The sequence below is a fragment of the Musca domestica genome, unplaced genomic scaffold (genome assembly GCF_030504385.1).
Source record: "Musca domestica strain aabys unplaced genomic scaffold, Musca_domestica.polishedcontigs.V.1.1 45, whole genome shotgun sequence".
Taxonomy (NCBI): domain Eukaryota; kingdom Metazoa; phylum Arthropoda; class Insecta; order Diptera; family Muscidae; genus Musca; species Musca domestica.
The window spans coordinates 7687296-7715001 of record NW_026712335.1 but is presented as its reverse complement, the minus strand read 5'-3'; the positions used below and the strand labels follow the sequence as shown (position 1 = coordinate 7715001).

The 27706-nt window shown below is 35.3% G+C and overlaps 1 protein-coding gene across 13 annotated transcripts in view; it reads right to left on the bottom strand.

Annotated features, from left to right (window-relative positions):
- LOC131800351 (JNK-interacting protein 3-like) overlaps positions 1-27706 on the bottom strand; it is a 46988-nt gene that overhangs the window by 17309 nt on the left and 1973 nt on the right. For 8 of the 13 annotated variants that reach the window (XM_059127393.1, XM_059127392.1, XM_005182335.4 and 5 more), the window contains exons 2-6: positions 15526-15546; positions 1966-2202; positions 1726-1881; positions 1503-1660; positions 1180-1421 (exon numbers count right to left, since the gene is read on the bottom strand). In XM_059127393.1, coding sequence (XP_058983376.1) covers positions 1180-1421; positions 1503-1660; positions 1726-1881; positions 1966-2202; positions 15526-15546 — 814 coding nt within the window. The remainder of the gene's footprint in view (positions 1-1179; positions 1422-1502; positions 1661-1725; positions 1882-1965; positions 2203-15525; positions 15547-27706) is intronic. The other 5 variants (XM_059127394.1, XM_011293735.3, XM_059127390.1 and 2 more) reach the window with 1 other exon arrangement.

Here is a 27706-nt window from a genome sequence, read left to right as displayed (position 1 = left end):
CCCGCTATTGAAGACAGGTAAGGATGTCAGCAAAGGCGAATCAGACAGGCCAATTTCAGTTTTATTCTTCGCCAGCTAAGAGGAAATTATCCAGTTGCCTACCATCAACAGGGTTTCCGATCAAACTCAACTCAAATTAGTCGAGGAGTCAACCAGAATAGGACATGCCATAGAACAATAGTGGTTGATCTTGACTTATCAAAGGCCTTGACGGTCAATCATGCCACGCTGCTCAAGGATGTTAAGAACAGTACCCTCCGGAAGTGTATGAATCGTTGGATAGTCAATGATATGTGTCATACATAGATTTCCTGAAAATAAAGTCCAGAGTGAAACAGGGAGTTCCCCTAGGTTGGGTAAAATCTCCGGAACTGTTTAATCTCTACCTTTCCGAAATTCAGCGCCCTTCACACAGTATCGAGATCGTAACCTGTGCGAATGATTGTACGATCGTGGCGTTGGATCATGTCGACGTGTGTCAGGCGGAGCTTTCCGGCTTCTTCCATGCAAGGAATATAAAATATCCGCAACCATAGCAACAGCCACACGATTTACCACATGGACTGCGGAGATGAGTTACAATTGAAAGTGCAGGCCGAGGGGCACGCAATTCCTACCAATCAAATACCTCAATATCATTGGGGTCACATTGGACAACATGTTTAAGTCGGCCACGCAAATCAAAAGTATCTCCGATAAATTAAAAGGAAGGAACGAGGCGAAAGGCGAAGGCTGGCAGCACTTGTGGCGCTAATAAGAAATCCTTTTTGGGCTATAGGTCAGTGTGTGGTTAGCTATGCGGCGTAAGTGTGGTCTGCGAATATGAGTGCAACGCAATGAAAGGTATTCAGACCTGCCAGAATGCCGGCCGGGAACTGAAAGAGGGTGCCTCCTCATGACTTCTTTGAACCATTTATATGAGGAGACCAATGTTCTTCCCATATGTCAGAAAAATCATACGCTTTCGTTGCAGTACCTGCTTGGGTGTTATTGCGTGAGTCATCCAAAACATTATATGGTGGACAGAACTACTTCCCATGTCAGACGTAATCTAGTAATTTAATTTTCTTTTTTTAACATTTATAGAACTATGCATTTTCAATTTCTTTAGATCGATCAAACTAAAAATCAAATATTTTGCAAAACAATAGATAATAAGCAAATGATGTGAATACAAACCGTTAGATGGTATATTTGGCACAGTGGGACTACTATCACTTTGTGGTGAGGTGGCTTGATTTTGTTGTTGTAATGTGTCGGTTTCAGCCGCCCTCTCTACCGTCTGTAGATTATCGAATTCATTTTGTAACGAAGGTGGACCTGAGTCATCCGAATTGCTGCCAACACTGCAAATTGTTTCCGTATCTAACATGGCGGAATTTTCCAGCGAAGCAAAACCAAATGATACGGGACCAGATGATCTGGAGGTAAAGAAGAAAGAGAAAAAAAAAAAACATTTTAATTTTATTTCTCATTTGCTTATTTAGGATAAAAAGACTTACCTCGCCACTGGATTTAATCTTGCTCGACTCAATTCCATGCGTTCGGATGTTGAGCTCATTTGGGAATGGGTTGAACCCATTAGCATTTTGGTACGTTCCATATAATCTACATGATTTTTAAATAATTCTGTATACCGTTCGTGGAGTTTATTGTATTCCTAATTGTTGCAAAGAAATATAGTTTTAGTTGATTATTCTCCAATAAGATTTCAGAAATGCTTACCTTTTTCAAATCGGATTCACGTTCCTCCAAACGGCTGGCATGTTCTAAACTATTTTTATGCTTTAATTCTAACATTCGTACTATACTCTCTAGGGACTCGAGGCGACTTGCTAGCTCTTTGTTTTCCTGCTCCGCCAAATCTTCCGATTCCAGCAGCTAAAATGAACAAAAATTATTTATAATTATAAAAATTATTATAATTAAATTATTAAAAAAATTTTATATAATTTTGAAAATTACCTTTTGTTCAGCCTGCTTTCTTGCACTTTTCTCCCGTTCATATTGTGTCACCAGTTGCTCATTATCTTCTCTCAACAGCTCCAATTCCACATCCTGTTCTTGATTTATGCGATATGATGCATCCAGGCATTCTAGCACGTTAACCAGCAAGGGCATTAGGTTCTTAACCACATCTTCATCATAGCAATTTATCATGCGTTCAAACTCTTGATAAATACTTCCGGCTAATTGTTGCACCTGTGGTTAAGTGTTTGATAAATATCACAGCACCAGATAGGAAGAGACACAGAAAGAGAGGGAGAGAAAAGAAAGATACATACATTTAAAACAATGTGCAAATATTTACAAAAAGAAGTGAGCCTCTTAGATATTGGATTATAAATACGAAGTGTTTAATTATATTAATGAATAATGTACACTTTGTTACACAAATCCGGTAATTTATATCAGCAATTTGAGATATAGAGAAAGTCATTAACAAGAGAAAAATGAATATGATATATTGTAGAATCAGTTTAATAATGAATATGAGACCTGGTAAAGTTACCATACAGGGTGAGATAAAAAAATACTGCAACAAAGTCAAACGCCATAATTTTTACTTTTTTTAATTATATTGAATGAAAGCAAAAAATTAAACCCACGTCATGGTGGCCGAAAAATGGCTCGTGAGGTGAACATATCGCAATGTTCCATTCGGCAAATATTGAAAAATGAGCTCGGGGTAAAGCCATTGAAACTCCAAAAAGTGCAAAAACGTACACCGCAACAGAAAGAAAATAGACTCAAAAGAGCTAAAGTGCTTGTCTGAGTGGTGATCTGCCGAATTTGGTTTTCTCCGATGAGAAAACATTCGTTGTCCAGCAGTTTGTAAACAAACAAAATGATCTTGTTTAGTTGCCAAAGAAGTCAGCTGTAAATGTGCACCTTCGGTTGGCTACCAGAACTCAAGCGCCTGCCATGGCGCTCAACATGGTGTGGACCGCCAAAACAGCCGATGGTCCCCCTCCGCTCGTATTTATCGACCGTGGCATCAGAATAAATGCCGAATATTATCGCGAAAATATTCTTGAGGGTCTTTAAAAGCCTTGGGCACGCAAACATTTTGACCGCAGACCTTGAACATTCCAACAGGACTCAGCACCATCGCACTCAGCACGAGCCACCCAAGAACAATTACAAAATGAGGTTCCTCGCTTTATTTTCAGCGCACAATGCCCACCAAAATCTCCGGATACCAATTCGTTGACTATTGTGTCTGGAGTATTTTGGAAAGCAAGGTACTAAAAAATATCAAAGTGTCGATCATCTCAAGCAAGCGCTTCGCCGGGAATGGGCCAAAATACCGCAGAGCAACATTCGGGCAGCGTGTGACGTTTTTAAAGGCCATAATTTGTGCCAAAGGTGACCACTTCGAACAAATCTAAACTTATTCTAAAATTTGATGCTATTTCCGACCTTTTTTACTTTCATTCAATAAAATTTTTAAAAAAAATGTAAAAAATTATGGCGTTTGACTTTGTTGTAGTTTTTTATCTCACCCTGTAAGTGGGATTGTATATATATATATATTCGAAATGTTTTGTAGTAATTGGTGCTAAAACGTAATTAGAAAACCTATAATTTGGTAAAGAGATTCTTTTGTGAGCTCTCAAATTTCAAAAATTTGGAATTTTTGAAAATGTTGCAGGCCAATAAAAAAAAACAAGACAATGTTATTTAAATTTTAAAAACTACATTATCTTCTATTCGAAAAAATGTATAACAATTTTAAATCGTGCGCAGATAGAATAATATCTGGGATAATTTTTCTTATTTTCATAATTTGAATACTTTTTTTTAAGTTATTTTACAATCGAACTTGCTGAAATTCCAAGTATGTAGTGCACAAATATTTTGACCACAATATAAATAACCGACAACTCATATCAGTTAATATTAAATACAAATCAAATCATTTGGTTGTGAATGAAATGAATCAGCAAACGTGGAACTCACAGTCATCCATACATACGTTATGAATGAAACACCGTCATGTCTATGAATTTGAGTGTAATAAAGATTGTTGTACATACTTAGATTATGAGATGCCATAATGTCTGTCAATGAAAAGGGTTATTCAAAAGTTCATAACACTTTTTTAATTATACTAAATATTTCGAATCTAAAATGACTTTTAAAAAAAGAGAATTTAAAAAATATTTTAAAAACATAATTTCCTCCTTCCATTGTTATACCCTACAACACTATGTGTTGGGGTATTATAAGTTTGAGCGGGGCAAAATGTATGTAACACCTCGAAATATTGGTTTCCCACATAGGAACGTATATTTGATCTTTCTATCTCGCCGAGCTGAGTCGATCTAGCTATGTATGTCCGTCCGTCCGTCTATCCATGTTAATTTGTAATCAGCCTACAGGTTGCAATTATGGCCCGATCCTCACGAAATTGAAAATGGAGGTGGGGTTAGGATCAGAGTATAACCCTATTTTTTTTTTGGAGATGATTGCAAAATATTTTGGTGTTGAAATGGACCAAAAACAGAAGATTCTCCTGACTTTGCGACGCCAAAATTTACATGAAGTCAGACTTTAGAACTGGGCAGAAGCCATCAGACAATATTTTGCGGGTAAAAAAGATCCTGACTGTTATGTAAGAAAATACGAATATTTTTAATCCCAGCCATATCACAAACACATTAAAAGGTCACTTCTGACCATTAAAGTAATGCTGCTGGACAAGAAATCCGATCATAGCTAAATAGGTAAAAAGAAATAGATCTTATTTATTCTGCTTATGAGTCAAGAACCGCTGGGCCGATTTTCACAATTCACATCAATTCGGAATGGTCTCTTGCCAGAAAATGAAAAAATTAAGAAAATCCCGGAAAATTGTACCAATAAAAAAGGGAATACTTTTTGTTCCATTTTTTTCTATTTTTATCATTTTTTTTTACTTACAATTTTGAATTGTAAATTTTCTAAATTTTTACACAGCGCAACACTACGCTTTGAGTGTATTATAGACATGTCGCAATTATCGTCCGATATATATATATATTTAGCTGTAAAACCTAACAACACGACGGAGTGCGTAAATATTGGGCAAATTCCCCGGGTCAAAAACCTAAGGACAGGGCTCTATGACCTTACCATATCTTCCAAAATGCATTTCTACATAAGGGGACTTTGAACATATTACATGGTCGGCCCCGCACGGCTATAGGCTTTGCTTACTTGTTATGAGTAACCTTCTTTAAAAATATAATAAAAATTTCTTAATATTCAGACTTCTATACGCTTTCTACTGTAATTATAGACTAGCTTTTTGTTTTTGTTTTGGTGACTTGCACTGACCAGCAAGATTACCTGATTTGACCGCTCCAGACTTCCTTCTGTGGGGCTTTTTAAGTTCGCGGTTTTATGTCAACAAGCCTCAGACACTTTAAGCTCTTAAGGACAACATCAGACAAAAATTTGAGGACCTATCGCCGGAAGTTTTGGCTAAAGTGATGAAAATCCCATTAAAAGGCTCAAATGACAATAAACTGTGGGGCGGCCATTTACACGATATCATATTCTCGACTTGATGCGAAAAAAAAATAAAGAAAAATATCGGAAGTTTACTTTTGCGCCACCTTGTATATTTATATATTCATGATCAGCATAAAATTCTAAGGCTCTATGACCTTACGATATCTTCCAAAATACATTTCGACATAAGGGGACTTCGAACATATTACATGGTCGGCCCCGCACGACTATAGCTTTTGCTTATTTGTTATGAGTAACCTTTTTTAAAAATATAAAAAAAATTGTTAATATTCAAGTCTTCTATACGCTTTCTACGCTGTAATTATTAACTAGCTTTGCAAAAAATGTGTATTACCCACCGAGAAAACCCATTAGGAACTTGTTCAGTTTATTTTTTGTTTACCTTAGGAAATTGAAAACCTTTACCAGCCACCACATCACCACCTGCCGCCGTCCGTTTGTCAAATGGACATTTGTGACACATTCAAACGCGAATTGTATGGAAGAAATAAAATACGGCTAAATGTTAAGTGTATCATGGGAAAAATACTTAAACAGCACATCACACCTCGGCATCGTTGTCACTAGCATCTCAAATGTTGTTTTTTGTATTTTTTTTTTCTCTCATTCCGAACGCTACGAGACATTGTAACTTTTTAACGTTTTTTTTTTTCTTTGTATTGAAATCAAAAGCGCCTACATTAAATTAAAGGGGGCTACTACTGCTAAGAGAGAAGGGGCCGCATCTGTTGTACAAGGCCACTTGACCTTGATTTTACGAACGAAATAAGGCAGTACATGGCTGCAACACAATAGTACAAAACTAGTTTAAATGTTTTTTTTTCGTTCTCTTTAAAAATGTTAATATTCAAATAAAACTTTAATGGTAAATGAAATAATTAACAACACACAGTCACAAAACAACAAATATTTTACACCAAAAATACATAATTAGGGAATTCAACGTGAATTGAGTAAAGCAATGAGTAATGCGAAAAATTCAATATTAAATATCCCAATTACTATCCAAATTAATAATAAAAAAAAAAAACTAAAGGCAAATTTGAACTCCAAAGAGTGGGAGAGGTTAAAAAGTCGGGTTTTGTGACACCCTATGTTTCGCATTTGATTTAAATCTGACACAAAAATTACAGGTTCCGACTGTAGCCGATATAGTCGGAACCTGTAATTTTCTTCGCTTTATATGAGATGTATACAAGGTGGAGCAAAAGTAATCCTCCTATCAGAAAATGCTATACATTTTACTTTTGGTCGCTAATGCCAGTTCTGTTTTGATATTTCTGTACGCTGCACTGCCCCAGAACGCGGAATATTGGTAGCTATTTATTTGACCAATAATCGGTCGGCGACAACAAAAGATGCTGCCAGGCGTGGTACAACCCGGAGTATCCGTTCTGCCGAGAATATTGCTACTGTAGGCGAGGATGTCATGTAAGCGACTTCGACCCGACGACGTGCCACATAACAGTCGACGGTCTTTACAGCGAATTCTGGTACAAGATTTGAAGATGTTTCCGTTCAAAGTCCAGATAGTGCGTCAGCTGTTAGCTGCTGACCGCCAATCGCGTCTAACATACGCTCAAGCCATCATTAATCACAACCAAGGGGGTGGTTTTTCATAAAAAAAAACTTTGGGTGATGATGCCCATTTCCATCTTAGCGGATACGTAAATAAGCAAAATATACGCTTCTGGGGCACTGAAAATCCACGAAGAGCCATTACACCCACTCAAAGTCACTGTATGGTGAGCTGTTTTCTCTGGAGGAATCATCAGACCTCAGTCGCGGCCAAACTGTTTCTGTAAATGGTGAGCGCTACAAAGCAACGTTCAACGACTAATTTTTGACGCAACTTTATGAGTTGGGATCGGAAATAACTTGATGATTTGGGTTTGGAAAATATATGGTTCCAAAAGAACGGCACACACTGCGCCCGGGCGCCCAATCTCCCGTTTTGGTGATTTGCACTGACCAGCAAGATTGCCTGATTTGACCGTTCCAGACTTCCTTTTGTGGGGCTTTTTAAATTCGCGGTTTTATGTCAACAAGCCTCAGACAATTACAGCTCTTGAAGACAACATTCGACAAGAATGTGGGGACCTATCTCCGGAATTTTCGGCCAAAGTTATGAAAAATGCCATTAAAAGGGCTTAAATGACAATAAACTGTGGCGGCAGCCATTTACACGATCTCATATTCTCGACTTGATATGAAAAAATAAAAAAATTGAAATGAAATTACAGCCAAAAAATATCGGAAGTTTACTTTTGCGCCACCTTGTATATTTACATTTTCATGATCAGCATAAAATTCTAAGTCGATTTAACAATGACCGTCTGTCATCATACAGCCCACATTATGTGACGTAGCTCTTTAATGTCACATTTTAATGCCTAAAAATTGGTATTTGCAGTTCTTTATGGGTTGTAGGTCCGGCGTCGAAACATTGCACATATAGGTCCACGTTTTCGTATTTTGATTATTTTTGCCACATTTGTTTTCGGATTTATACAAAAATTGCCATTTGTAGATCGTAATAGGTTCTAGTTCCGGTGGCTGATCATTGTACAGGGTTGCCCATATTCGACGGACCTTTGGGCCCATTCCATTCGAGGCTTGTCCGCAGGCAACATTCTTTGCGTCAATTGAATTTTGTACGGGAACAAATGCAAATCAATGCGAATAATCCGTTGTAAAGTGGACCGAGCCATGCTCAACTGCTGAGAACGGCGTTTTTGGGATGTTCTTGGCGACCTCTCAACACTGGCTCGTACGGCAGCGATATTCTCGGCCGATCGCCTTGTTCGACTTTTATATGGCCTCTTCGGATTAGAAAGAGCCTTACCAGTCGAAAATTTTTCGTATAAACGCTTAATGGCGTTCTTAGAAAGCGCACTTCTCACATTTTTTAATGTTTTAAAAGCACGTTGAGTTTTCACAATTGACTTCTTCTGTTGAATGTAAATTTCAACTATTTCAGAGCGCTCGCGTGCCGTGTATTGGTTCATGGTAAAAATCTGCTTGGACTGACGCTTCAAACGCGGTATGTCATTAAGCGATGTGGCATCTCTGTCAAAAGTTATGGCGTTGCCAGATGGGTCCGTCGAATATGGGCAATTCTGTATATAGGTCCACGTTTTCGTATAGCCTCCCATATTACGGTACCTCTCGATATTCGGTATGTTGATGAATTTTGCACATTTTTTTTCTGATTTATCCAAAAATTGGCATTTTTTAGTTCGTAATGGGTTCTAGCTCCGCTGGCGCAACATTATATAGCCTTTATATAAGGATTACCTCCCGATATTCGGTATTTTGATATTTTTTTTCAACATTTTTCCACGGATTTGTCTAAAAAAGGTATTTGTTCGAGTTCTGCCCTGGTATTCATGATTGGTTTGACAGTAAATCTAGAATCTTTATAATTGGTGTATTCAAAGATTTTTAAATCGTCTCAAGAAAGTGATTCGGAATAGATCAACTTTAGCAAATATGGGTCGACCTTTTCTCCTCTTTTATATTACAAAACAAATTAACCCTACTATGCATTTTGTATCATATATGAGACAACCACTTTTTTTTCATTTTTTACATATGTTATCTTCAAAAAATTGGTAAAAGTCTCCATAATAAGTGAGACGACATATCAACGAACAAGATCAAAGAAGAATTGAAAGCTTATGCGATAATATGTATTCTGAAATAACAGTTGTTTTGTGACATTCGCTGAAAAAGCACGTGTAATTTAGAAGCTGTTATAAATCGTACGTTTTACTGTAGGTACTTCTGAAATCAGAGATTTAGTTCATATATCTTATTTGTAGTTTAGTATTTTTTATTATTAAGTTTGAGAATTTGAGAAATTTTATATTTTAGTAGTCAATAAGTAGTTTATTTCAGTTGTGCCATATATGATACATTATGCGTTTAGCAATAAAATAATGGTTGTAGCATATATGATACAGCCACATATGTATATGCAATTTCACAGTAAAACACGTTTAAAAAATTGTTTTTAGCTATAAACCATGTCATTTAAATCTAAATATTTAAATGACGAAATGATAACTAATTTAGTTAATCAATTTTCGGAGAGCGAAGATGATTTAGATGATAATAGTAGTGATGAGGAAGAATTTTCAAAAAACTTTAATCCTACTATAAGCGGATCACACACCGAGTTACCCGGGGATAATACAGAACCTGACGATGATATAGACGATTTCGATATAAATGATTTACCAATAACTTATTTGAACGAAAATGAAACCATTGGCCAATTCGCTGCAAACTCCAAAAAAGAAAGACTTGAAACGTAGATATAGCAACATTTTGTGGAAAAATCAGAATCTTCAGCTATCACCAGAAACTGTACAGTTCAAGGGTAGTGAAACGCTCTCCGCAGAAATAATTTCGCTAAGTACTCCGTTGCAAATTTTTAAATATTTCTTATGTCAAAAATTGTTGAAGAATCGAATTACTATTCTGCTGAACTCAATATTGACAATCCAACAACGATAAATGAAAAAGACTTGCAAGCATACATTCGAATTTGTATAATGACATCAATGCACCATGTGACAAATTTGCGCAGATACTGGTCATACGAGGTTGGTAATCAAATTATAAAAGAAACTATGTCTCTTTCTAAGTTCGAGAAGATTAGAAGAATTCTTCATTTCAATCGAAATTCTGAAAATGTACCACGTGATGACAAAAACCACGATCGAATTTTTAAAATACGTCCTGTTGTTGACGCTCTATTGAAAGGATTTGCGACGGTAGCAATGGAACGAAACCTTTCTGTAGACGAACAATTATGTTCAACAAAAGCTAAAAGTTACTTGAAGCAATACATGCCAATGAAACCCCATAAGTGGGGATATAAGCTTTTCGTTTTAAGTGGTGTCTCAGGCTTTACATATAAATTTGAAATTTTTACTGGTCAAGAGAATGAAGTAAGGTTGACTTCAGAAAACAATTTAGGGTCTGCTGTAAATGTTGTCATTCGACTTTTACGCGATCTTCCAAGAAATATGAATTACCGTGTTTACTTCGACAATTATTACACGACTTTGCCATTAGCTGTGGAACTACATAAAATCGGGATACTAAGCATTGGTACTGTACGGCGAGATAGACTTCCATCGTGTAAACTACCAACAGAGCGGTCCATGAAATCCCAACCCAGAGGAACTTGTCATGAGTTTACATGTACCATAGAAGGAGTAAATGTAAGTTCGGTAGTTTGGAAAGATACGAAATTAGTTCATTTTCTTTCGACCTGTTCTGGAAAGTTGCCAGTTCATTCTGCTCGAAGATATGACAGGAAGAATAAACGAGTGATTGAAGTGGAGTGCCCAAATATAGTAAAGATTTATAACACACACATGGGTGGTGTTGACCTACTTGATAGCCTTATTGGGCGCCATAAAATTAAACTCCGATCCAAGAAATGGTATATACGAATATTTTACCATTTACTGGATATTACAACAGTCAACTCGTGGATACTGTATAAACGCATTTCAAAAGAGCGAAACGAGAATAAAACTTTATCTTTAGCGGATTTCCGCATTGAAATCGGGGTAAGTTTATGTAGAATCGGCCAAACAGTGAAACCCCTTGGACGTCCATCGACTCGCGTGTCTCATGAAATAGAAGCTAAGAAAAGAAAGCCTAACGCAGCTTTTATTCCATCAAAAGATGTTCGAGAAGATAATTTATCTCATTTTCCAGTATGGGCGAGAGATCGGCAGCGCTGTAAGCTAGCTGGATGTTTAAGCTTATCTTATATTTATTCTGAAAAATGTAAAGTACATTTATGCCTCAATAAGGATCGTAACTTTTTTTCAGTTTTCCATGGCCATTAACAAACCGTTATCTCACGTACTTCTACAGAAATGTATAAATATGTTCTATAAAACCTTTTTGTATGTATGTATAATCAAAAATGAATAATCAAAATGAATTATGTTTTTATGTTATTTTTTCCCTTAATATTTTAAATTCTTCAAGAAGAATTATGTTATTTTTTATACTAAATGTAAGAAAACGCCATTAATTTATTTCAATTCCAAATAAATATCAAAAATTAAATTTTTGGAATATATGTGTTTGGTTTTAATACATAAGTGCATGATGTCTCATATATGATACAACCAGGGAAATCCATTTTCCACTGCCTTTCGACTTGCAAAGTTAAAAAGATATGTATTTTTCGATAATCCAGTATCCCAATTACACAAAAAAAAATATTTGTTTTTAAATAAAAAAAAGTCGTGCATGGAAGGGTTAAGAAACCCATACTAACCCTGACCACATTATGTTGTAGGGTATACTAATTATTTAGTATAAAACAAAATTGCCAACTTGTTAAATTTAGTAAATTCAATTAAAAATGTAAAATATGGGACAACAATAGCAAAACATTAACAATAACACAATAATAACTGCATGTTTTATTTTGGTCAATAGCAACATATCATGCATTCACTCATATTTTTTTTATTTTGCAGTTTTTTGATTTTATTTTCATGTTTTTTTTTGCAGTTGTTGTTAATCTACATGAAATGTCTTAACATGATCAAGGTTATTAATGTAGGCAAGCGATTGAAGATAAGAAAAAGAAAAACGTTTGTGCAAACTAATATTTTAATTATTTAGTGAAATAGGAGCAGAGAGAGAGAGAGAGAGAGAGAAAGAGATAGAGTGAGTGATATGAATGAAATGGGAAAAGTGTGGGTGGCAAGATTGGTGCACAAAATTCTATGAAAATCCTATATTCTCCAGTGATATCTGCCAAATTTTTCTAGAATATTGGAGCCACAATTATTCAAACGTATAACGGGGTATTAACATGTAAATTTACACTTCTTTGGGAATGTTTGTCATTTTTACTAAACGGCTATAAAAACGACAAAAGTTCCCAATTTTCTTTGTTACAGTTAAATTATATAAATTACTTTGATAAGATTTACGATTTCAAGATGGAATACATACTCTTAGACAAGGCTGTTTTATTATTCCTTAGGTCATTTACCTATGATATCATAACCTTACAACGGCGCACTTTCCCTCTCAAAGGAAACCAAATAATCCTGAAATCAGGGTTGCTTTTGACAACGGTCCAAGGTTCGGGAACTGAAACGAATTTCCTGTTCGTAGAAGGGAGATCATACATCCCAGCGGAAACAGCAGCGCTAGCTTATAATCGAGTTGAGCCACAGATGTCAAAATCTACTGCTCCCAGAGAACTGACAATGAAAATCAATATGTTACACGGTGAGCACAAGCGGGGAAAAAAGTGTTTTCAATCTCTGAACTCTGCGTTTCTGAGGGGAGAATTGAGGAGGTTCCTTTATTGTTTACAATGGTTTATGTTGCAAATTTCATTATTCCTCTAAATTTTGCAAAGCAACATAAGATTATTATTTCAAATTCAACTCTACAGGGTGATATGAAAAAACTGCAACAAACTTCAGACTGCTGTCATTTCTAAGCCACTCGTCCGACAGATGTTAAAATTAGTCCAGTGACAGCTCACTATATTGTTTACAAGCGTACAAAAGCATTTTGGTGAGAACTTTCCAGAAAAAAGTTGTTCGTTATGGAATACAAGCGTGATTTCTTTATATTTGGCTGGAAAACCACAAGTGGCTATCGTTAGAGCACTCCAGCATTTAAATGTAAATAAATCTTTTGTATCTCGTACCATCGCTCGTTACCGTGATACTGGTTGCGTAGCCCGACGTCAAGGAAGTGGACGGGAGAAAACAGCAACACCGGGAATGGGTCAAAAAACCGCAGAGAAAACATTCGGGCAACGTGTGACGATTTCATTGGCCGTTTGAAAGCCATAATCCGTTCCGAAGGTGACCAATTTGAACAAAACTAAACTTATTCTAAAATTTTTTTTTGGAAAGGAGGGTATATTAACTTTGTCATTCCGTTTGTAACATCCTTAAATATTCGTCGTAGACCCCATAAAGTATATTTATTCATAATCAGCATAAAATTCGAGTCGATTTAACGATGTCCGCTTGTCTGTCCGTCTGTTGAAATCACGATACAGCCCACATTATTTTCCCACGAGTGGCTTAGAAATGACAGAGCGCCAAAATTTAGCAGAGAAATTTGTATTGTGTCTAGGATGGTTGGTATTGAAAATGAGATATATCGGTCCACGTTCTGGTATTGTCCCCATATAACGGTACCTCCCGATATTCGGTATTTTGATGATTTATGCCACATTTTTTCACGGATTTGTCTGAAAATTGGTATTTGTAGGTCATAACGGGTCCCGGTACGTGTGGCAAAACATTGCATGTATAGGTCCACGTTATGGTATAGCCGCCATATAAAGGTACCTCCCGATATTCGGTATTTTGATTATTTTTGACACATTTTTTCACGGATTTGTCTAAAAATTGGTATTTGTTGGTCATAATGGGTTCCAGCTCCGGTAGCGAAACATTGCATGTATGGGTCCACGATTTGGTATAGCCCCCATATAAAGGTACCACCCGATATTCGGTATTTTGATGGTTTTTGTCACATTTTTTCACGAATTTCTCTGAAAATTGGTAGTTGTAGATCATAATGGGTCTCAGTTCGTGTGGCGAGTCATTGTAATTATAGGTCCACGTTTTGGTATAGCCCCCATATAACGGTACCTCCCGGTATTCGGTAATTTGATGATTTTTGTCACATTTTTTCACGTATTTGTCTGAAAATTGGTATTTGTAGGTCATAATGGGTTCTAGCTCCGATGGCGAAACATTGCATGTGTAGGTCCACGATTTGGTATAGCCTCATATAAAGATACCTCCCAATATTCGGCATTTTAATGGTTTTTGCCACATTTCTTCTAATGTTTCCTTTACCCTAAGGTGGAGGGTATTAAAAGTTTGGCCCGGCCGAACTTAATGTTTTTTACTTGTTTGCTTTCATTCAATAAAAATTTTTAAAAAATATGTAAAAATTATGGCGTTTGACTTTGTTGCAGTTTTTTTATCTCACCCTGTAATTCATGTCATGACCAGGAACTTTTTCGAGGAGTACCAGAACTGGCCAAGGCAGAATGTGCCAATTTCGGCATTGCTAATAATGACAACTCAATTTTGGATGCTGGTGCCAAAATATACATAACAATGAAGGCAATTGCTTTGGGCAGCTGCATCAAAAATGCAGAATTGAGCCTTTCCAATAAGTTTACATAGGTTTTCTGTCTATGTCGAGAAATTGTATTATTTTTCTGTTAAATTAACATTTTTCTCAATACGTGATTTTTTTAGAAAACTGTAAAAATCTATTCTCAATTAACCAATTTGCACCAACACAAAGTGGTTGTGATTTGCTACTACAATTTTACATAAAGCTTCGAGAACATTGTTTTTTAATGTCGACTATTGACGCTACTCATTTTTTATATTTAAAATAACACTGTAAGGGCTTTAAAAGTTTATAATTTTGAAAATAAATTTAAATTCTTGTAGGCATATATTTTATCAAATTAAGCGCTGAGATGACATATGGATGGATGTTCACGAAACAAACATATTTGTAAAGATAAAAGTTCTCTTGAAACTCAAAACTTTTCATTACAAAATTTATGTTTTTTTCTAGACATGACAAAACTTAATATAAGTATTATCAAGGAAATGTTTCGAATTTAAAATGAAAAGTTTCTAAAAGATTTTTGGTGATACTAAATTGTGAAAAATAGATTGCAAATGTGTTAGCGTTAACGATGCATAAAAACAACAAATACATGTGCAAGCCATTAACAACAATAAAAACAAACAACAGTTTTAGTTTTTCTACACATCAAAACATTTCAAACAATTATTACTATTATTATTATTATTATTTTGAAAACAAAACAAGCAAACAACAAACAAATCGTTGACATACGATACGTTTTTCTTTTTTTTTTTTTTTTTGCAAATTCATTCATTTTCTTCATTGTAACCTTCAACCAACAAAATAAAAATGAAAACTCACGATGCTGACAACCTGTTCGTTCTGAAAATAAAATAAAAAACAATACAGAAAAATGATAAATAATCAAATTTTGTGTTACAGAAAGAAGGAAGGAAAATTAAAAACAAAAATAAACAACAACAACATATTAAAAATAATCTCATTTGGAAGGCACAAATAAAAATGAAAGTAAAAGTGTAAACAAAGAGAAGTTACGTATACGTTTGTAAATAAAAATTAAAAATTCTACATAAAATACATATAAAGATTACAATCCAAAAAATAAATATCAACAATAAATTTAATTAACATCAATTAATTGTTTTCATTTCCATTTCAATATTTAATAACTCATAACTGGGTTAAAGACAATCAATCCAGTTTCATTCTTATATGGGTTAATGCATAAAAATTACGAATGACACACTTTTGCATCACACAAAGGTTTTGACGTTGATATGTCCAAATCGAAATACACACACAATTTGTGAATGGCAACCAAGTATTTTAAATACAACCCTAAAATTCTTCTTGAAAAAGTTGTTCTATAATCGCAGATCGTAACGAATTCAAATTCAATGGTCCTTCCACTAATCCTCCATTGTGTCAGCTTTAAAACATTTTCTGGTTCTTGTCCAAAATTACCCTATAAGTTACTGACAACCGGTGCGTGAACACTATATACTCTATATGAATGTTCTGGTCCACCTGTTGAAACTAAGACAGAGGTCAGTTAAGATTCCCACGAGGTTTTTAAAAATTCTGACACAATATGCCAAATTTTGGTTAGACATTTATCTGTCACAAAAGCTGGACCCTTCTGCTAACAATTTTACTTTGTTGCGTTATGATTATTTAAATTGTTGACCCTTAACATGGTTAGATTCTGAAAGAGTGCGATAATTATTTGATCCGACGTGGGGGAGGACTATAAGAAGTGTTCCGATATATTTCATCTTTAAAACTGATTTTGTGTTGGTATAAATATTGGAAAGTGCGGAACTTGAAGATAATTGGACTGTTATATTACATTGTATAAGAGTTATAATTATTCCAAATTTTGAACCCTTTGTGGGGGTGATACATCAGGTAGTGTTTTCGCATTTGACCATATAAATATTGGGATTTGCAAAGTTTGCAATTTTTTTTCTGTTCAAATTTTGACCTTTGGTGGGTGAGGTACCAGAAGGAGTTGAACGATATTACCCATTTCCGAACCTGATCTAAGTCTGATAATAATATTACCTTTTACCAAGTTTGGACTAAATCGGATACTACCTTCGAGAGTTATCGTGCGCACCAGACAGACAGACGGGCGTTCATTCCTAAATCGACTTCAAATGGCCTGAAACAGATTTGGTTCCAAGGGACCTAGGACTTGGAAAATAATTTAAATTCATATTTGTAAAAATATATTCAACAGAATTGTGTAAAAGTATTTCAGAGTTATCGGGCGCAGTAGCTGTCCAGACACACGGAAATGGCTAGGACGGCTTCAAATGTCCTGAAACAGATTTCTTTCTAACAAGTTAAAAAGTGTAAATAGGATTTCCCGACAGATGTATACCATCAGAAAATGTTCGATTATTTAAATATATTCTGTTATGATTTTTCAAAACGTTGGGGTAGGTTTTGAAGGAGTGGGCTAGGTTTGGACTATATTGGTTACTTCATTTACCTCATATGAGATTGTGATAATTTTTAGAAAATGTTAAAATATTCGTGAGTGTACCGGATATAGTCGACGGAAGTATTCCAATTTCATAGTTCATCTAATACAGTTAAAAACATTGGTGTGGGCAAAATTACAAGATAATCGAACATTTACAGGATAAGATAAAAAACTGCAAAAATTGCTGTCATTTCTAAGCCACTCGTCCGACAGCTGCTAAAATTATGCCAGTGACAGCTCATTATCTTGTTACAAGCTTACAAAACCATTTTGGTGAGAATTTTCCAGAAAAAAAATTATTCGTCATGGAATTCAAGCGTGATAGTGTGATTTCTTAATATTTGTCTGGAAAACCACAAGTGACTATCGTTAGAGCACCCCAGCATTTAAATGGGAATAAATCTTTTGTGTCTCGTACCATCGCTTGTTACCGTGATACTGGTAGCGTAACCCGACGTCAAGGAAGTGGATGGAAGAAAAAAGCAACATCAGCAGAAATGGTTCGAAAAGTAAAGAAGCGGCTAGATCAAAAACTGCGTCGCAGTGGCCGAAAAATGGCTCGTGAGTTGAACATATCGCAATGTTCCATTCGGCAAATATTGAAAAATGAGCTCGGGGTAAAGTCATTAAAATTCCAAAAATGCAAGAACTTACACCACAACAGAAAGAAAATAGACTCAAAAGAGCTGAAGAGTTGTTAACTTGGCCGAAAGTGGTTAACTGCCGAATTTGGTGTATTAAAGCCATGGGCACGCAAACATTTTGGCCGCAGACCTTGGACATTCCAACAGGACTCAGCACCATCACACTCAGCACGCTGAACCCAAGAATGGTTACAAAATGTGGTTCCTCGCTTCATTTCCAGCGCACAATGGCCACCAAAATCTCTCTGGAGTATTTTGGAAAACAAGGTTGGCACTAAAAATACCAAAGTGTGGACCTCAAGCAAGCGCTTCGCCGGCAATGGGTCAAAATACTGCAGAGCAACATTCAGGTAGCATGTGAAGGTTTCATTGGCCGTTTGAAGGACATAATTCGTGCCAAAGGTGACCAAATCGAACAAATCTAAACTTATTCTAAAATTTGATGCTATTTCCTACATTTTTCGCTTTCATTCAATAAAATTTTAAAAAAAAATTGTTTATACAAAACAACAATAAAGGGATTAAGCCTGACCATTTTGCAACAAAAAAATACTATGGTATCCCGAACAAACAAGCCAACACTGTTCTATTAATAGACAAAGCACGGTCGACGAAGGGATGGGTTGTTGTAACAGACAAAAATAACTTACATGGTTATGCTACTTCGTTCATGTAAAACGAAAGCATAACAAGTGGAGAAAGTGGAGATAAGTTTGGTTGTACGATTTAGAAGATTTACCAAAAGAATTTTAGTTTTATTTAATTCTTTGGTTCCTCTTCTATTGAGCTTACGATCTCGTCAATTGGGAAAAAAAGTTTTTTTTGTCATAGAAGTTATTTTTAAAATAACTTCTGGGGAGAATATCCCAGACAAAAAACAAGATAACTGATGAGAATTGGAGGCTCTTTCCGGATCCTAGATAGTCCCTGTTTTACCTTCTTTTTATCACATTTTATGCGAAATCATGAATTCCATATTTATCTCAGGTTTTTGGTTGAGAGAAATATTTAGATACAAAAAGTTGTCCCAAGATATGACAGATAAAAGTATTGAGTTGTGGGTGAGGTACCTTAAGGTGTTCGCAGATATATATCATTTTCACAACAGATCTTGTGTTAGTAAAACTGTTTGTGAAATTTAAAGAGAGTTGGATACTTATTTCGCTTTCTTCGATCGTATTTTTTTTTCGAATTCTTGAACCCTTTGTTGGGGAGGTGCTAGAAGGAGTGGACCAATGGAATCGGATGTTGATTTTGCGTTTTATGAACTTCATGGATATTCAAAATGTTAACCCTTTGTGGAAGATCGAGTGGAGCTATATATTTTTTTTTTTGAAGGTTTGGCCTTTTATGGGGGAAGTACAAGATTTTGACCATCTCCAAACTCGATCTAAGCTTCACAATAATATTACGATGTCGGTATATTTCTTAGCAAAAACTATAATAGTCCCAAACAAACTTACCGCACTTTTCATTTGGAAAATAGAACGACTTGGAAATTATGGCTTTGACTTGTCTATAGTAACTCAGCTTGGCTGCAGAACGTGAAGAACTAGCTATCAATGAATTTAAAAACTTTTAGAAACTCATCTTGTTTATAGTAAATACCATCGTTTTTCTATTAGATGTGTATGTCATTTGAACTGAACAAGTTAATTATATTAATTATTGTTTTATTTTATTTTAGGTGTCAATTAGAAGCAAAAATATTAAACTCGATTTTGAATAAAAATGAGTTTGAAAGTTTTTTTAACTGCGAAATAATTGCCAAATAATTTTCGAATGACATCAAGAGACGAATATGAAAAAAATTCTTTGATTGAGTTTTAATTCTCCTTTCACTTTAGGTTAGACAATTTAGAATGAATTAGCAAAGGAAGCTACTATAAATAAAAATGACAAATTGTTCGACAGATAGATATACGACATAAGCCGTAACTCAAACATCAAAGGTCTCATACATATATAAAATAACATTTGCCAAGTATTTTGCATACAAAGATCGACCAATCATCCGACAAACCCCCATGTAATTTAAGTTATATGCATTACTGAACTTGTCATTGCTCATTAAAAAAAATATATGAAATTCAAAGCTCTATGAAATATTCGTATCTTTCCATTATTTTATTTCTAAAATAAAATAATAACCAAATTGTAGTTTTTTTCGTTGTTGTTTCTTTATGGTTAATTTCCGTTTCATTGCCAAGCAGGTAAGTGGAACAGGTTTATGTGAAGTTGCTTGCGATTTGTCGTCGTGAAGCTTTGAGAGTTTTATGTGATATAAAACGTTAACGGTATGTACATAAATGACGTAATTGTTGAAGAAAACGTGGTCGAGTAGCTGGCCTGTATAAATTGGTATGTATGTACGTACATACAACTACACGGAAACAAGTATTTTACAATCAGGCCAAAATGGGAATTGGGTCTTATCAAAGCAAAAACGAAAGACTTTTTTGGGTTAATTTTGGTTCTCTGTTTGGTGGTAGAAAGGTATTCCACCAGCAAAGCCTAATGAATATTTCACACATCTATAGAAAGAAAGAAGACAATAAAAGTGTTCTGATTTCTTTCTTCTTTGTCGTAAAGCAAAAAACGAATATCAAAGCAAACTTGGTATAGAAATGTCGAATATAACATGACCACAATTAGTGGAGAAATCAATAATTGTTTGGCTTGTAGAACTCATCCAACACAGCCCCAAACCATTTACCAGCCACGGCACCCACACAGCCTGTCTCGCTTTATATGAATTTTTGGTTGATTGGCGTCACAGTTATGTGTACATAAATAGCAATCCTTGCCAAGGTCATTGACATGTCACTTTTGGCATTAACCGCAAATGTCATGCGAAAAAATAATTGTTTGTGACCATTACTTTTTCTACAATTTATTCACATGAATCACAGGATAATGGATAAATTTGTAAAGGACATTTAACTTCTCTATTAAGTTTATTATGTAACATAACAGTGGTTTAGTTTATTACATATATACAGGGTGAGATAAAAAAACTGCAACAAAGCCAAACGTCATAATTTTAATTTTTTTTTAATTTTTATACCCTACAACACTATGTGTTGGGGGTATTATAAGTTTGATTGGGCCAAAATTTATGTAACACCTCGAAATATTGGTTTCCCACATAGGAAAGTATATATGGATCTTCCTAGCTCACCGAGCTGAGTCGATCTAGCTATGTATGTCCGTCCGTCCGTCTGTCCATGTTAATTTCTAATCACTCTACAGGTCGCAATTATGGTCCCATCTTCACGAAATTTAAAATGGAGGTGGGGTTAGGGTCAGAATAGAAGCCTATTTCTTTTGGAGATGATCGGGTTAGGGTTAGGGTCAGAATAGAAGCCTATTTCTTTTGGAGATGATCGCCATATGTTTAGGGGTTGAAATGGACCAAATACTGAAAAAATATCGGATTTTGCAGTAGCTATACAGGTCGCAATTAAAAACCAATCGACGCGGAATTTCGTATGTAGCTAGAGTTTAGGGCGGGGAAGAAGCCTACCAATTAGGGTGGTCATCGGATAATATTTAGCGGGTAAAATAGACCATATCTTTTGTGTTGAAAAAATTCAACATTTTTCATTAAACCGCGAATATTTTAAATCTCGGCGAAATCACGAAGCCATGACAAGGTTACTTCTGACCTTTACATTGATGTTAACATCAAACAAATCGAATATATAGCAAGATATGTGCGATACATATGTCTATCAAAGAAGATATGCTTGAAAGATCTCTTATATGTCGAGAACGGCTGAACTGATTTCGACAGTTCTTATTAATTCAGAATGGCCTCTTGGCAGGAAAGAAAAAACGTCTAAAAAATCGCATAAAAATATCTCTCTAAAGATGAAAATATTGATTTTGTAAAATTTTCTCATATTTTTTCAATTTTGTCATATTTTTGGCATATTTTCATTTTGAATTAAACATTTGGTAATATTTATACAGCTAACAAAACTAAGTAGTTAGAATATCAGGATATCATATACAGATCGCATTTATGACCCGATCCTTACGAAATTGTGCATGGGTATAAGACGAGGGTCAGAATAGCCTACTCTTTTTGGAGATGATCGCAATATATTTAGGGGTTGAAATGGACCAAAAAACCGCAAAGTTGTCAGCAGGTCGTAATTATCGCCCGATCCTCCGGACATTGCAAAAGCCAAGCAGTTTTGGATGGCCATCCAAAAATATTCAATGTGTGAAATAGTTTGCCAACTTTTGTAGACAAAATACGAAAATGTCCATTCCAGTGACTCTTTGGAGAATTCACAAATACAGGAAAAACGCACTTCTGACTATTTCGTTAACGCTGATTTCGTGGAAGAACATAGTCAAATGTCTGTATCTCATATAGATGCGTTTCAGTCAAAAACCAATAATAAATGTTAATCTTTTGCCACTTCTGAGAGATTATAGGTCTTTGGGAAATATTGGTTCTAGATCTGGGAAGACCATTTACGTGCAACATCTACCAATAAATTGGAATTGAGCAAATTAGTTTAAGTTGCTATTATTCGAAAATTAGAGAACGAAACCTGATGGTTTTCTTTTATAATTTGTCACAATATCTTGTGGAATTCTTTCGAATATCTCGCTTATATAAACAGTTTCGTTTATTATAGTGTTGTAGGGTATTCAACGGTCGGCCCCGCTCGACTGTAGCCTGTGCTTACTTGTTTTAAATGAAAACAAAAAAATGTTGGAAATATCAAATTTAGAATAAGTTTAGATTTGTTTGAATTGGTCACCTTTGACTCTGCGGTATTTTGACCCATTCCCGGCGTGCTGAGAGCGATGGTGCTGAGTCCTTTTGGAATGACCAAGGTATGTGGCCAAAATGTTTGCTTGCCCAAGGCACACCCTCCAGAATATTTTCGGGATAATATTCGGCATTTATTCTGATACCACAGTCGATAAATAGGAGCGTAGAGCGACAATTGGCTGTTTTGGCGGCCCGCATGACCGACGCTTGATTTCTGGTGGACAACCAAAGCTGCACATTTTCAGCTGAAACAAACAAACCAAATGATCGTGTGCCAAAGAGATCATTTGGTTTGTTTACAAACTGCTGGACAACGAATGTTTTCTCATCGGAGAAAACCAAATTCTGCAGTTCATCACTTTCGGCCAAGGGAAGCAACTATTTACCTGTTTGGATCTATTTTCTTTCTGTTGGTAAGTTCTTGCACTTTTTGGAATTTCAATGGCTTTACCCTGAGCTCATTTTGCAATATTTGCCGAATAGAATATTGCGATATGTTCAGCTCACGAGCCTTTTTCGCCCACTGCGACGCAAGTTTCGATCATGTCGCTTCTTTACTTTTCGAACCATTTTTGCTGATGTTGCTGTTTTCTCCCGTCCACGTCCTTGGCGTAGGCCTACGCTACGATAAAGAGCGATTGTACGAGACACAACATTTAAATGCTGGAGTGCTCCAACGATAGCAACTTGTAGTTTTCCAGCCAAATATAAAGAAATCACACATCACGCTTGAATTCCATCACAAATAACGTTTTTTCTATAAAATTCTCACCAAAATGTACACTTGTAAACAATATAATGAGCAGTCACTGGAATAATATTAACAGCTGTCGGACAAGTGGCTTAGAAATGCCAGCAGTTTGAAGTTGGTTGCAGTTTTTTCATCTCACCCTGTATATATATATATTATAGAGTACCTTTTGGGCGTGCAGAATTATTTTCATAAGAAAATGTTCAGTTGCTAAAAACCCTAAATGACATAACCCTTATAAAAATGTGTTCAAACCCAACAAAATACGGAATATAGGTCAGTATTTTCATATGGAGACTAATGAAAATTATTACCTTTATAAAAAATTTTATAAAATATCGGGACCTTCCTTTACATGAAGTCCATATAGATAATTTGCTCCCAGAAGGGTTGGGACCCATTATGATTTTTAAAAACCCAATTTAAAAAGAGTCCCATTTAAAAATATGTCTTAAATCATCAAATCAGTGAATATCGGGAGGTAACGAGGTATGTGGACTAGTCGAAAACATAAACCTATATAAACAAAATCTTACAAGAGTGAATGGCCAAACAGAATTTTTCCAAGTGGTTAATAATGCCTGAATTATATTTGAAAATATTATAGGGATCTTGTCAGTTTTTTCCGCATTGAGGTCTATAACCGACTAAAAAACTAAGGCCAGTGGAAATACAACAAAAATTAAGAAAATACAAAGCCGGTGGTCGAGCTTGACGGGCGATTATTGATTGTCCCTTGGAAACAGTTGAGGAAGTACTTAATTTCTATAACATGTTCATTTTAAAATATGGGATTAGTTGTCTATCTTGTAAATAAAAACTGATGCAAAAATGTACTTATAAACCCATTATTTGGTAAAGTGATTATTTGGTATGTAAATATATTTAACTGAGCGGAATAAATTACAAAACGTATACCTAAATAGATAACAATGTTTGTAATTTTTTACATCATTAAAAAAACACCCTATCTCCCATTTGCTCCAATGGCATGCCTTTTTTTATGGGTGTCCAAAGATGTAGCCAAAAAAGGCATTATAAACCACTGTACGTTGAATAGCGTGGGATTATTTTTTATTTATGTTTAGTCTACAATTGCAAGAGTTCGGTAAACATTTGAATAAGCATCATATTGAAACCTCATTTTCACATATGACTCAAATATCTTCTTCTCAAAGAGTTTGAAAGTCTTGAATTCATTTTATTATTTTTGTGATTCCATTTAAACCCCAATGTTATTATACGCTATAGATAATTTAAAGAGGGTGATTTCTTATCATCAATTCTTTTCACTAAATTTACAGTCACAACACTACTTCCTTTTGTCTTCAGAGTTAATGTTTGTGGCTCTCTCCCCTTTTAGTTGGGAGTACTTGTCGTCAAGAATTTTAAAATGAAGGAGAAAAAAAGAACATATTCACGCTGATACAGTTCATTAACTTTTTGCGATAAATTTCGTTGGTTTGGCTTGTGTTAAATTCAACTTTGCCAAGCCAATACCGATTCATTGTGTATTTATCTACTGAAAGTAGCGGATGAGCGGGCATTGGGTTCGTAGTATCATACCGCCATCGACAGTGCCACTATTTGCCACTGCTACTTAAATTTAGCACCACAATTTTATATTGACTCACATTTTGGTTCGGTGTGTCTGTGTGCCATGCCGGAGAATTACAATGCACAAGAAGTAAAAAAAGTCTACAAAATGATAAACAATTGGGGGGAAGGGAAGCCCAAATTATAAAATATTGCGGAAAAGTTTTTTTTTAAATTTTTTTTTGTGTTATCATTTGTTTTATGTAAATGACTAAGAATTTAAATATAAATATTTGTATGTGCCAATTGATAAATTTAATATTTGTCACATTTTAATTGGAAAAGTGAACCAGTTACTGATTATGGAGAACAGTTGAGATAGGTGGTGTTCTGAAGAATACATTCTAAGGGTATTTACCATGTAATACCGCAACAATGAATCTGAAAGCGTTTACACTTGCGAAATACTTGAATATTATTAAAGATGTCACAGCCCAGGAAAGTACACAGGAATGACTATCGAAGCCATTTAGGGAGCTCAACTGGTGGAAAACTAAATTATCCAAATAAAAAGTACAAAATCGTAACCATAATATAGCAAATATTCCGGGGTTGGTGTCCTTAGAGTCGTCCCCGGGGTGAGTCCCTGTCACGGCTATTTAAACTAAACCTCTGGATGGGCCACACTTCCCTTTTGAGACTATCGTCATTTCTTGCCGTTGTAAACAGAAACAAGACACAAAACATTGATGTGTATCTCATGTCTTCTTAGTGTGAAATATGCCAATAACAATTAAAAATATTATAATTCTTCATAGTTAGATATTAAAAAAAAAAAACAACAACAACTACCATTAGTGCATTTCATACCACCACAATCTACCACTTACGACAATTACCATAAATGTACACATTAATAACTGACGAGAATCGAAACAAAATCTGACGTCAAATCGTCTAATGTATACACTTACATTATTGCGGTTTCTAAAGTCGGCCTTAAAGGTCGTTGTACTTGGCACTGCTGCAGTGACCTCAAATGGATGAATAAACGCATACCTATCTATAATTGCACCGAAGAAGCAAATGTGTGCCTGTGTCTGTTGTGGTGTTACAATCAAATTAGCCAAATGTTTTTATTAGGTTTAAAATTTGAACATACCAAAAGTTGGTTATGAAAAATGAAATTTGTGAAAAGTATATCAATATTCTCAGCTCAATGTAATTGTTAGCTACTGACAATTTCAAGATGGGTTTCTTCTTATCATCAATTAATTGTATTTAATTCATAGTCACCTCACTATTTCCTTTTGTATTCAGAGTTAATGTTGTAGTACCCGTTCCTTTAAGCTGGAGTACGTGTGGAGAAGAATTTTAAAGAGGAGAAGAAAGTAACAAAATATTCGTGCTGATACAGTTCATTGTCATATTTTAGTTTTGCTTGAACAACAATTTACCCACAAGAAAAAGCCGGAATTGTTAGGAAGAAATTAAAAATTATATGCAAGTTATCGTAATTGAAAAAAAAAACGCAAAAATTATACGAAAATGGTTTTAAGTTCGAACTGTTTGCAGGGACGTAATCAGGAATGCATTTCGAAACCTTGTCGGGAAATTCCAATCATTTTCTATACAAAATTTACGAAGAATGGCCGCACCACGATAAGGTCCCTGGATGTGAGGACAAGTTAGTGAATATCACTCAAGAGTTGAAGAAAATCCAGGTTTGTACATTCCTCCTCGTTCTTTTAATGTAGACTTGGGACTAAGTTTCAGAATAAATTACAAAATTAATTTCGGCTATAAATGGCTATCTTTTTCATAAATGAACGAAGAAAGTTAGGATGACTTAAATGTCAATTAAATATCGACCTCCAATGTTATTTTTTTAATTTAAGCCAGACAAAAATCCTCTTATGTATTCTCACACTTAGGGCTTATAAGATTTAGTTTAAACAGATCTAAGCCGGCCGATCATCAAGATCCTCGTGTCCTTTACCGTCTTAGCCAGAAATGCTTTTCGAACTCATTTCGGAGGGGACCAGACGGCAGAAAATGAGATATTCAAGCAGAATTCCCAGAAATGTGGATAATTTTATACTTTCTGGGGGACCGGACCCCCTATGCCCCAACCCTGGCTACCTCGGTGGTGTCTTTTATAATTGGATACTTGGGTCATCCTGACTGATGAGATCCATTTCCATATTGTTGCCTATATCAAAAAGCAAAAATGTACCATCTGGAGCTCGGAAACCGAAAAGCAATTATCAAAAAGCCTACTATTTGATGTGGTTTGATGTCCGGCGGGGTCAATGGACTTTGTGTTTTCGAAAATAAGGTTGGATCAACAGTTACAGTAAATGGGTCACGCTATTGAGAGCAATTTATCATTTCTTACGCCAAGATGGTTTGATGGTAAAAAAATGAAACCATCGCGCTTTTACTGGAAAAGTTTCCGGATTCTGTTTCTCTAGAGAACTGATCACAATGATATAGGGTCGATTCAAACCTTAAAGTTAGCTATCGAGGACCCAGGGCAGCCACTTTGCGGCTTGGTTATGCAAAATTGCATTTGCGCCTATAAGTGTTTGCTCGTGGTGGCCATTATGAAATAAACATCTAATCTTATTAATCTGTGGTTTGTAACGAGATTATCAAGTATTAACAATCTGCATACATTTGGTATTTGTAGTTTGTAATGAGTCATCCTTCTATATGCTAACGTTGTCTATATATGACCATGTTTTCCTATTGCCCCCAAAAAGCTGTACCTCCCGAAATTCGCTATTTTATTGATTTCCACA